The sequence below is a fragment of the Dermochelys coriacea genome, chromosome 13, assembly GCF_009764565.3.
Source record: "Dermochelys coriacea isolate rDerCor1 chromosome 13, rDerCor1.pri.v4, whole genome shotgun sequence".
NCBI classification, from domain to species: domain Eukaryota; kingdom Metazoa; phylum Chordata; order Testudines; family Dermochelyidae; genus Dermochelys; species Dermochelys coriacea.
The window spans coordinates 18,479,096-18,491,474 of record NC_050080.1 but is presented as its reverse complement, the minus strand read 5'-3'; the positions used below and the strand labels follow the sequence as shown (position 1 = coordinate 18,491,474).

Here is a 12,379-nt window from a genome sequence, read left to right as displayed (position 1 = left end):
TTAATGTCACACTGTGAACATCTACAAAAGCTACAGTATCTTACATCATAACTGAGCTCCACTGGTTGCAAATTTGTTACCCAGCAGAGATTTCTGAAGACAAAATAACCCATAAAATATCTCACACAAGCAAATTAATCTGAGATTAAAAAGGAGGTTTTTATTCCATATCTAGACTACTGGGTAAATACCTAGTGTGACCAAAACTAGATCATTTAGATCTGCTGATTGTCATTATCAAGCCCTCTTGTACTTGCCTCCACTTTTATCAGCTTACCAACATTTGGCACAATAAGAATTTCAGTAAATTGCATCAAAATTGTTTTCATCATGTCATTTTCCACAGGGATATAATATTTTTAGGGCTGTCTATTAATTGCAGTTAACTCATGCCATCAACTCAAAAAAATTAATTGTGATTAATCACAGTTTTAATAGCACTGTAAAATAATAGAATACCAATTGAAATTAAATATTTTGGATGTTTTCCTACATTTTCATACACATTGAATTTTGTGTTGTAATTGAAATCAAAGTGTATATTTTTGCTTACAAATATTTGCACTGTAAAAATAATAAAAAATAGTATTTTTCAGGTCACCTCATACAAGTATTGTAGTGCAATCTGTCATGAACATGTAACAAAAAAAAATTGACATTTGAAAGTTGCATGACTGCACTCAAAAACAAAAACCATGTAAATCTTTAGAGAAGAGGTAGGTAAACTATGGTCCGCGGGACCGTCCTACCAGGCCTCTGAGCGCCCTGCCGGGGAGGCTAGCCCCTGGCCCTGACCCTGTTATCCCCCCTACCCCGCAGTCTCAACGTGCCGTGCCACGCCGCCAGCAATTTGGCCCACTGCCCTTGCTAGGCAGCACAGGTGGCATGGCTGGCTGCAGCCGGGTGGCAGGGCTGCCAGCTCCTGCTGCTCCGAGCAGCATGGTAAGGTGGCAGAAGGGGGGTTGGATAAGGGGCAGGGGGTCCCGGGGGCAGTTAGGGGACAGTTGGATTGGGAAGAGGTTTGGGTGTCAGTCAGAGGATGGGGGGTTGGATAAGTGTGGAAGTCCCAAGGGGGCCTGTCAGGGGGCTGGGCTGTGGATAGGGGTCAGGGCAGTCAGGGGACAGAGGGTGTTGGATGGGGGGTGGGGTCCTGGGGGGGCAGTTGGTGGCAGGGGCCAGGCTGTTTGGGGACGCACAACATTTCCTACCTGACCCTGCATACAGTTTTGCAATACTGATGTGGCCCTCAGGCCAAAAAGTTTGCCCACCCCTACAAGTCCACTCAGTCCTACTTCTTGTTCAGCCAATCGCTAAGTCAAACAAGTTTGTTTACATTTAAGGGAGATAATGCTGCCCTCTTCTTATTTACATCACCAGAAAGTGAGAACAGACATTTGCATGGCATTTTTGTAGCTGGCACTGCAAGGTATTTATGTGCCAGATATGCTAAACACTCATATGTCCCTTCATGCTTTGGCCACTATTCCAGAGGACATGCTTCCATGCTGATGATGCTCATAAAAAAAAAATTAAATTTCTGACTGAACTCCTTGTGGCAGAATTGTATGTCCCCTGCTCTGTTTTACCGCATTCTGCCATATATTTGATGTTAAAGCAGTCTCGGATGATGACCCAGCACACGTTGTTCATTTTAAGAACACTGTCACTGCAGATCTTACAAAACACAAAGAAGGTACCAATGTGAGATTTCTAAAGATAGCTACAGCAGTCAACCCAAGGTTTAAGAATCTGAAGTGCCTTCCAAAATCTGAGAGGAATAAAGCATGGAGCTTGCTGTCAGAAGTCTTAAAAAAGCAACACTGATGCGGAAAACAAAGAACCCGAACCCCAAAAAAGAAAATCAACTTTCTGCTGGTGGCATCTGACTCAGATAGTGAAAATGAACATGTGTCTGTCTGCACTGCTTTGGATTGTTATCGAGCAGAACCCATCATCAGTATAGGCACAGTTCTTCTGGAATAGTGGTTGAAGCACGAAGGGACATGTGAATCTTTAGTGTATCTGGCAAGTAAATATCTTGCAATGCCAGCTACATCAGTGCCATGAGAATGCCTGTTCTCACTTGTCTGACCGATTGGCTGAAAAAGAAGTAGGACTGAGTGGACTTGCAGACTCTAAAATTTTACAGTGTTTTATTTTTGAATGCAGGTTTTTTTTCCTAAATAATTCTATCATGAAAGTTGAACTTACAAATTTAAAAAGAGATTGCATTACAGTACTTGTATTAGGTGAATTCAAAAATACTATTTCTTAAGTATTTGCACTGTAAAAACTAGTAATCATAAATTGACATTTGAGAGTGAGAACTGTACACTTTGTATTCTGTGTTGTAATTGAAATCAATATATTTGAAAATGTAGAGAACATCCACAAATATTTAAATAAATAGTACTCCATTATTGTTTAACAATGCGATTAATCACGATTAATTTTTTAATTGCTTGACAGTCCTAAATATTTTAATTCTGTTTTACTTTCTGGAGATACAGTGGAATTCACAGATGTACCAGATGATACACATGGCTAAAGTGTAAGTTTGCAAAGTCACCACCAGTGCCAGCTATGTATTTTCACCCTTCCACACAAATTTTCAGATATGCTTCAAATAGAAATCGCGATGTAATAATGAGTGATATCTGAAACACGCTTGCCAGCTGTGAAACTTTTCTAGGTATGAATACTGTGTAATTTTTCCACAAAACCCTGAAGTCTTGTACTATTTCTCACCTGGAACAAAGAGTGATGTAGTAGAACCAAATCTTTGTTAAAGTCCCTCATTCTAACGCTGCTAGTGCTGTGACAAATGAAACAAAACAGTTATTTACTGAACAAAACAGTTTGGAAAAATAACATTTCTTTTTAATTCTGCCCAAAGAAATGAACTAAAACACAACTATTTAAAAAATGTTAATGATATGCACACCCAACTCTGTGTGAATGTATAGTTATAAATGCATGCAACTAGCTGTTGCACAAAATTAGAGAGGAAAAATCCCACTCTTTTCTTGCAGCAATGGGAGCAAACAACCGTTCACAGCTGGATATGAACAACATCTTGATCACTAACAGAAATACCTGCAATATATTTGTTTGTAACACAAACAAGTTGGCGATACTAAAGTAGTATGTTACAATTAATGACATTGATATCTGCTTCCTCTCCTTCCCTGACCCCACCTGAATAATGACATTTGTATTTAAAGGGCCAAATTCTATCCTAATTTACAATTTATGCTATTCTCTTTATCTCAATAGTGTTGAAAAGAACGTAAGCCACTCTAGATCAAATTCTGCATTATTTTAGGACCAAATGTAACTTCAGAACCCATTTTTTCCACAAGTCACAAAGGAAAGTCTTCATACGCCAAAGCTTTTGCTGAGCAGTGGCAGTTATTCAGGGCTTGATCCAGCACCCATTGAAGTTGAAAGAATCCCACTGACTTCATTCCAGACATCCAGTATTGAAGTCTGCGCCAAAGGAACTAAACGTCTCATTGGATAATCCATCTAGTTTTGTATTAGTCTGTTCTTGTCACCCACCCTAGCCCACCCATATATGAAACAGAGCTTTATCTTTCCTGCATTAAGAAGTCTCTAGAAACAAATCTGTCTTCCCAACAGCGTAACCTCAAGGCACATACCATGCACCTGGCACAGTCAGATCTGGAGGTCTGCAGTAGTAAAAGGATTTCAAACTCCAGCCTAATGAAAGAATAACAATCTGCCTGGCATAGAGCAATCTAGAAACTATTTGTATCTTGAGAACACAATTTGCTCCAAAGAAAGAGTGACTACTCCTTATGCCTTAAATATAGATCTTCATGCCCCTAAGAGACTTTAGGCAAAAGAAAAACAAGCTGAAGAAAAAAAAAAAAGTTTTCCACTTTTAAAGTTTAGTTCATACATGTCAACAAATGCGCAGATCACAATGTACAATATAGTGTTAAACTACATAGCTAAATACAAAAACTAAGATTTAATATTATTAAACCCAAAGGGAATCATTTTAGGACAATTCCAGGAATCAATGTGGAATGCATCTCTTTGCCCGGTGTAACTGATCCAAGATGGGGAAAAAGTATGCACAAACAGTTGACAGAAACACCTATGCAATTACTGAGAGAAAAGAAAGGAACTTGCTACACCACAGGCAAAATTTGCCATTTGGTTATACTTCATGCTCCAGGCAGTGTCCCCCTTGCAGAATCATTGGGTTGCAGGTGCAAAATTTTGGGGCCAGAATTTGACTCAAAAATCTTTACTTCACAATTTTGACACTGGTGTTACGAACACCTAATATACATAAAATGGAATCTTGGGGACAAGACATATTTCAGACCATGGCTGCACTTTCAAGGATACGAGATTTTAAACACGCATACTAGATCCATTTATGAATGGTCCCCATTAACCAGTTAGGAGGTAGGCACACAATACTCAACCTGCAAGGCAAATAAGTGAGCAATTTTATTTAAATTCAATATGTGCTAAGTGAGGGGTGGGGGGGGCGACATTGAAATGATGAAGAAATTAATCATTGTTTAGGGATACCTACAGCTCTGCTCGTGGATGTATCATCTAGGAGACAATAGACAGTGGAATATTTAATTACACTGGAGAGCATATAGCAATACAAACATACGAGGACTAGCGAGGCAAATTCTGTCCTATCCCAAGCCTCATGCACCCCTGCAAAATGACTATCCTCAAATGCAGATCAGAGGCTTGTGTAACTAAATCTATGAAAAAATCCTTCTCAATTTATATTTTATGAGTCCTCTTATTTTAAATAGATTCCAGCACCACAATTAAAAATCCACACCTTGTTATAGAGATGAACCAACATTAATACGTTAACTTAGTTTGGGGAGGGGGAAAACAGGGTGCAAGGGAAGGGATAAAGAGGAGTTTTAGTTCAGTGCTCTAGCAAAGTAAGATCCTGATCCTACTACCCTCATTCCTCTGAGTACCTCCACTTGAGTCTCTGGACCAGAATTAACAGCAGAGAGAGAGGGGCTCTCCTCCTCCCCTATTCAGGGCCGGCTGCAAACAAACCACTCCTGAGGACTGTTCAAAATTACAGCCCAGCTTCAGCGACCCATGTGGCCTATGGTAGGAGTACATAACTGCTGGAGCATAGATCCACCCCATCATGCCTCCACCTGCCTCAGATCCACCCCACCTTCCTCTGCCCCATTCCACCCACAAACACCTTGTACAACTAATAGGGGGAGGTCACCAAATGGTGCAAAGAGGCCACAGGTCAGCAGTCAATTGGGTCCTTTAGGACTAAACACATTAGTGCCCAATCCATAACTGCGCATCTTGTGCTTCCTGGTTTTGAAGCGTTAAATCTTTCCTAGGGGTAAGCTGCAGTTCTGTGACAACAACCACCACTCTTATACAATTCATGCCCAGCCACCGGATTGTGCTGGGGAAGGCTGCCAATAATAAAGCTGAAAGATGTTGAGTATAAAAATCTTATTGGCATATTAACATGAACTATTGATCACTTTGGCCTCGATTCTACCATTCTATGGAAAAAGCTGCATACATACAGGGAGAACTCTGCCTAGGTGGCTGGGCGAAGAACCTGATGGAATCCCCTTCAGGAGGGGTTTGTACCCACACAAAGGGAGTAGGGAGCTGTGGCACTCTCACTGTGATGAGCCAGAGAATTCCCAGGGAAAACTCATCCCTACCTAACCTATCTTGGGGAGTCCAGGCAGATTGCATGCCCCACTCTGCTTCTCATTAACCCTCCTTTAATCCATGGCAAATTGGCTCATGAGAGTGGTTAGAATGCCTACAGAGGGGGTGGGGAGCTATGGATAGTTAATGTACAAATGAACAGATATTAACTGCTGAATGGATTCCCACTTGGAAATCCCCAGTTGTCCAGAGAACTCAGACCAGCTGCTCCCCACTCTAAACCCCATATAGCCTTAACTGCCCAGAGTTTCTACAAAGGAGCACTGCAGGTGGGTTGGGGAGACGAGTGCAGTATAGTCACTCCTGTCTCCCTTTGGAGATTCTTGCTCCCTATTGTTGGCAAAGGAGCATCCATCTCTTTCCATTCCTCCCCTCGTCCCCCAACAGCAACAAAATTTAAACAAACTCATTACTAACAAGAGAATGTTACTAGAGACTCTTTGCATGTCCCACAGAACATCTTTGTGGTTATAACTGAAATTTCAGGGGAGAGACATCAGTATACCAATATCTCCTGCCACATACCATTCTGTTATTCCAATTGGTTGTTCGTGTCTAAAATTAGGTTAAAGCCAGGGCAGGAACTGTCTATCTGTACTACAATGGCACCATACACACTTTTGGGAACTGTACAAAAAATAAGCAAATAATAGCTTCATAACTTTCAACCTGCTTTAAAACAGAGTTCCCTCTATACTTATGTTCCCTACAAGCAGGGTAGTTAGATCTTTTGTAGTACTGTTATTTATTTTTCCTCCCCTCACACATATATTCCTGCTAGGCACCAAAACCAAATTCACATCAGAACCAACCCGCAGAGAAGCCAGCCAATGTTCCAGACTGGTGAGGTGCAAGCTCATCAATATTTATCATTACAGAAAATCCTGTTCACTGGGGCTTAGCAAATGAAAAGTAACTTTTATCTGGAACAGATATTTGGTGGGATTTTGGTTGTTTGTTTAAGTACATAAAAGTTTTATTCAGGGTTAAGAGTTAAGCTGTTCAATTGACATCTAGGGCACAATTTCAGTGCCACTCACACGATTCTATTTTGTGATCTTGTAATAAGATGCGTCTCCAAAGCTCCAAATGATTATGGCAACATACACACAAAGGTAGGCATCAGTGTGTACAGATCAGGATCCCAAACAAGCAACCACTTGGGACCACTCAAAATGTGCATAGATTTTTCATTTGCCTATGTGAGCACTGGAAGTTAGGCATGATTCCTTAGAAGAAATTGTAATAAAATCTCTAATTTACCAAACTATAACAGGAGCAAACACCTTCCTGCTTATTCAAAAGTGAATGCAACAATTCTTTTCTCAATTGTTGTTCAGACTTGCATAACTTTAATATTCTTTACAGAAAGGTTTTGAAACTAACAACAGTACAAGTCTGAAGCTAATTTCAAGTGATAACATTTTATTTAAACAACTCAGACTGTAAAATAAAACACCTCAAATTACATCTTCTCCCCCCATACAAAGACTATTAGTTGACAGTTATCTTCAGTGCTCTCTTATCAAACCTGCCTCATCTCTGCAGGTTTCTCTATACACTATATTTTCTGTACACTAGGAGACCAAAGAACACCAAAAACACTGGAAACTGCTACACTTTAAAAACAAGAACTATTTCAAATCTATTAAGTAGTGCTGGCAGGAAGACAAATTCTTTTCACAACAACTTTCAAGGTTTCAAAATTCATTTTCATTCCATGGTGAAACAAACCTAAAACCTTTAGAAGGGTTTTTGGGAAACTGAAAACAGACATTTTGACACTTTAGATCAAATAGGTCAGTCTCTCCCCACCTCCTCTCAAAAGTCCACACTGGACCTGATAAACTGTCCTGACAAAACCTTCGTTGAAATGGATATATCTTTGCAAAATGTTTTGGTGTTGATGAAACTAAATATTTCTATGAACATATTTCAAAAAGTTCCTGACTATCTCTACAATTAAAGATACTGCAGATGAGAATGTAGAAGTCATTAAAAGTCACAGGGAGCACTTTTCATAACCATGGGTTTCCCCAGCGCACTTGATCAAAATTCTCTTCCCCCTTGGTTCCATAAGTAACTTAATGCCCTGTTAAATGAGCATGCCATTCTGTATTGCCTATTCTCATCTGTACCAGGAACATAAGCGAATGAGGTGATGATGGTGACTTCTTTGCTCTTTGTACATTAGCTCTGGCATTGCTTTTTGTGTGCAAGCAATGGCTTCCTGAGGAGTTATGGGAAGCAAAGTTGAGAAATGAGAAAACAAAAATAGCTCGTTCTTGCACTATTGAGGTTACACATGCCAACCATAAGGTGCAAATAGTAGTTAGGTAGTGATCAGAGAACAGTATGCAGAGCCAGATTTTACCCACTAGATGTAGATGGGAAGTACCTGAGAACCCTAGTGCTGGGTAAAGGGAGCGTGTGAATTATTTCAAGAAATTTTGACAGAAGGAGAATATACATTAAAAATTCCACAAAATTCTGTGAAAATATATTCTATATTATAAAAGTAAGGTTCGTTGCACAAGCCATTTTGTACCTATCTACTGTGACAGGCAAATAATTACTACTGGATAAAGGGAAAGGCTAGTAAGAAGTTTGGGGCGGGGGGAAGGGTTCTTATATAGAGTAGACTAGGATTATTTAGCCTGAATAAGGGAGGAATCAGAGGAAACTTTGAGGTATACAAAATAATTAATACAATGAAATCTCATTAGATGCTTTTTACCCCACAACATGAAATAAAGGGTAATGACTGGATTCCGTTAAGGACAAGAATGAGATTTGCAGTAGTTAGTGGCCATTATGCAAGCTAAAACTGCTAAAAAGGCAAGTGAATCTCATGCTCCAGTGTGTCGCATCACCACCTTTGAAGATCTGAAAGGAATATTTTCTCCCTCATGTTAAAAGCTTTTGCAGTTGTCTTGTGTTGTTTTTTCCTCCTATCTCTGAAGCATCCAGCATCATCAACTGAGCCATAGCATCTTTAACTTGGGCTCTGGCAGGTAGCCACTTTAGACTGGACATCTAGAGTCACAAACTGGCTTGAGTGCCCATGACAGCAAGTTTCAACATAAGGAGACACCACTCTTCCAAGCGTCAGTAGGTCTCAGCTTTGCTTCCATGTGACAAGGGACCAAACTGAAGCCAAGGATGAAGTTACATACCAAGAGTAAATGCTAACTGAGGAGATCAGAAATTGGCAGCTTGAGGACATAAAATAGCTAGATTCAGGATTAGGGAATTGTAGTTTAGGCTTGTCTGAATTACTGTGCAAATGGCCAGGGAGCTATGAACAACAAGAAACTATTGTAATTTGTAATGGCCTTTGAATTCCTGGTTGTATTAAATTCTAGGGTATTTTAAAATGTTTGGGGGAAAAACATTCAGTGTAAGAGGCACTAAAATGCCTGGTGATAGTGAGTAAGAAAGAAAAAAAACAATGGTTCTTTCTTCAGTGGCTTGTGTCCTTGTTTATGGAGCCTAATACTTACCACCAGATAGTAAAAAGAGCAAACCTGGAGGAGATGAGCCACAGAACTGGCATTGCACTCTGTCCATGGTTTCATGCCTATACACAATGCTTCAGAAAACTACTTCACAAAAATGTATTCTTCCAGCAGTCATCTCACAGCGTGGTTTAACAGTTAGAGCACAGAACTAGGAATCAAAGTTTTCAATACAGCCCACATTACTCTACCCGAGCACCTAATCCAGCGCAACCCCCCGGGGTTTGCTGTGTGACCTTGGGCGAGTCCCTTCACTGCATCTCGGTTTCCCCATGTAAGAAACCTCCCTCCCTTTCCGTTAAGCACGCTGGAGGAGGAGAACGGCGAATAATTACTTACAACGGGCACCGATCCTTCACAATCAGAGGACAGCGTCCTTTTGACGGGGACCCTCTTGCAGCCTCAGGGATTGCACGGGTTTGCGTCCTGACCGGGCACTGGGCTCTGCTGCGCCCCCGTTTTTGCAGCTCACGCCGCCAGAAGCAGTTCAGCGCTGGACCCAGGAATCAGCCGCCCTGACTCTTCTGCCTCAAGTGCACGCAGAAGGCAAATGCAGCCGTTGAAGAGCCGGGTCCCCAGACGCGGAAAGACCCGTCAACTTCTTCACCCCGCTCCCACCCCGGCGGCCCCGGCGCCGCAGGCGAAGAGCAGCTTACTGACTGCGCCGGGGGAGGAGAGACGGCCAGCGACGGCCCCGAGGGGCTCAGGGACGCAGCAAGGGCAGCGACCTCCAGCTTCCCCCGGCCCTTGGGGGCAGGCAGCCGCCTCGCCTCGCCTCGCCTCCCCGAGCAGGGCTTGGGGGTGGTCCGCGCCGCTGCCTGCAGGACCACACAGCTGCCGCGCCCGCCTCCTTCCTTCCCTCCCTGCGAGGGGCTCCCCCGCGCCTCGCTCGGCCGCCGCCGCCGCCGGCCAATGCGGGACTCAATGAGGAGCCGCCTTTACCCATCCGTTGCAAGGCGCCTCCTCCACGCGCTGCCCTGGCGGCGCCTCCCCGCCCGGGGTGCTGAGGCGACATCCCCACCCCCGGCCCAGCGGCCGGCCGGCCTGCAGCAGCGGGGAGAGGGCGTGGGCGGGGCTGTAGAATGAGGACCCCCCCCCCCCCCGTTTCCCCTTATTGTCCCCGGCTTTTCCTCCCCTGTTCATTATCCCAGACCTCTCTTCCCTCAGCTGCTCCGCTTCCAATCCCAGCCCCCCATGACGCCCCAGTTCCACTCTGCCCCCCCATTACACCCTGTTTTCCTACCCCACTTGGTGTCTACTTCCCCCTCCCATCACTCCTCTTTCTTTCTCCCTCTCCCTCCTGTATCTCCCCTGATCCCCAGGGGTGCTTTGGGGTAGGAACTTTTCTGAACATACACATACATGCGGGATAGGGGGACTGAAGAAGAAGCCTAGCAGGTGGAAGGGCAATTAAAAGTACAAGGAAGCCTGTGCTAATATGCACCTTGTAACTGCAATCACCTGAGCAAATGGCCAGTGAAATCATAGTCCTCACTAGTGTCAACTGGCCTAATTGCACTGCCTCCTGTGATCACTTGTTATGCTAGTCTAGTGCTTAGCCTTGCACAAGGCGGGGTGGGGAGGGGAAAAGGGACTAAACAAGAATTGTATCTTGTGCCTCACCCTCTCTACTCCAGAGAGAACAAGAACCAGGCCCTGAACTAATTAAATTACCTACTCCCCCAAAAAATAGGGCCCGTATCATGTGGCAAAGACCAACACCTGGTATTAGAGTGAGCAGAGATTTACCCTAGGTTTGAATAAGCACACAGCAAAAGTTTATCCAAACATAGCTAGACTTTGGTGATTTCATGTGGAGAGGATGCTCCCAAAATCTCAGGGTTCTGCAGTACTGGTAAAATTGCTTCAAGAGTATCTTTCACACAGCATTAAGGGTTTCTGCATTTTTTAACCTTAAAAGTTGTGAGCAAAGGTCCAGTCAGCGTATATTTACTACTCTCCCGCATTGCAAATTAGCTCTATGGGAGAGATGCTGAATCATGAAAGTGAGTCCAGAGAAAGTGTTACTTTTTAGAAGACAAATCCTCCATTAAAAAAAAGCTGTCTGCATAATTTATGTAGAGTCCCTCATTTTGGGTTTTTGTTTTGATCAATGCAGTGGCAGGTTCAGATATTAAGTGTGTACGTGAGCCCTCTCTCTTGTTAGTTCCTCTGTGGCTTCTCATTTGTTTTATGCATGCTCCTTACAGAAATTAACTGTATGGGGACCAGGAGAAGAAGAAAACAATACATAAAGAAAAATGGATCTTTTAAAATTTTGTCTTTAAGTAAGTTTTACTTTAAGGGGCCTGCCCCAGTTTGGGGGGCTTTACTTCTTTTGATTTTTTTATGCCATTCCCTACATTCCATCTGCTTCTCCACACAAAACCCATGGGATCTGGGCAGTGAATTTTGCCCTTTACACAGTACCAGGTTCAGTTTTTTTACAAAAGAACAGTCAAGAGAATTATGCAAATTCTTTGCGGCTTTAAACAATTTAAAGATAATAAAACAGGCTTGTATTTCCTTGTGCTGCCTGTTGTGGAATTAAGCAAAACAAATAAATATCTATTATAAATGTTACACAACTACCAAAAGATATTGAGTCCTGGGTGCAATGTTTAAAAACAAAGGGCCAGATTCTGAACTCACTTATAGCAGTGGAAATCCAGAGCAACTTAATTAACTTTGACTCTGGTTTTAAATTTTACAACAAGAACAAGTGAGATCCAAATCGGGTACAAAAATATCCCCCCTTCTTTTTTTTTTAAATGCTTTTTTGGATTCCTGTACTAGTGACACCAGTCTACATCTTAAAGCTCGTTCACTCTCACTGACACCCACATTATCCCAGCTCTTGACTGCACTCTGTCTAGAAGACCAACAGGTTTCAGTCCTGTTTAGCAGAAAAAGTATCATGAGTGAAACTAAGCCAAATGGTTTACTCAATCCTCACTCTACTGCAGTAATGTTTATAGTAATAGGCATAATATTTTATTACTGGTAGGCAGGCATTTTCTCAAAGTGGCATGTACCTGTTACCTACTGAGGGATGAAACATTGCTATAGAACAGTGGTTTTCAACCTCTTTTCATTTGCAGACTCCTGAAAAACTTGAATGGAGGTGT

The 12,379-nt window shown here is 42.4% G+C and overlaps 1 protein-coding gene across 9 annotated transcripts in view; it reads right to left on the bottom strand.

Annotated features, from left to right (window-relative positions):
- SULF2 (sulfatase 2) overlaps positions 1–10,654 on the bottom strand; it is a 238,962-nt gene extending 228,308 nt beyond the window's left edge. For 4 of the 9 annotated variants that reach the window (XM_043495703.1, XM_043495702.1, XM_043495699.1 and 1 more), the window contains exon 1: positions 9,912–10,170. Coding sequence is in view for 1 of the 9 variants with exons in the window: in XM_038369007.2 (XP_038224935.1) it covers positions 2,749–2,799 (51 nt within the window). In the remaining 8 variants the exon portion in view is untranslated. Of the gene's footprint in view, positions 1–2,748; positions 2,816–9,590; positions 9,892–9,911; positions 10,171–10,613 lie in introns of those variants that run through there. The other 5 variants (XM_038369009.2, XM_038369010.2, XM_038369008.2 and 2 more) reach the window with 3 other exon arrangements.
- Positions 10,655–12,379: the final 1,725 nt, after the last annotated feature.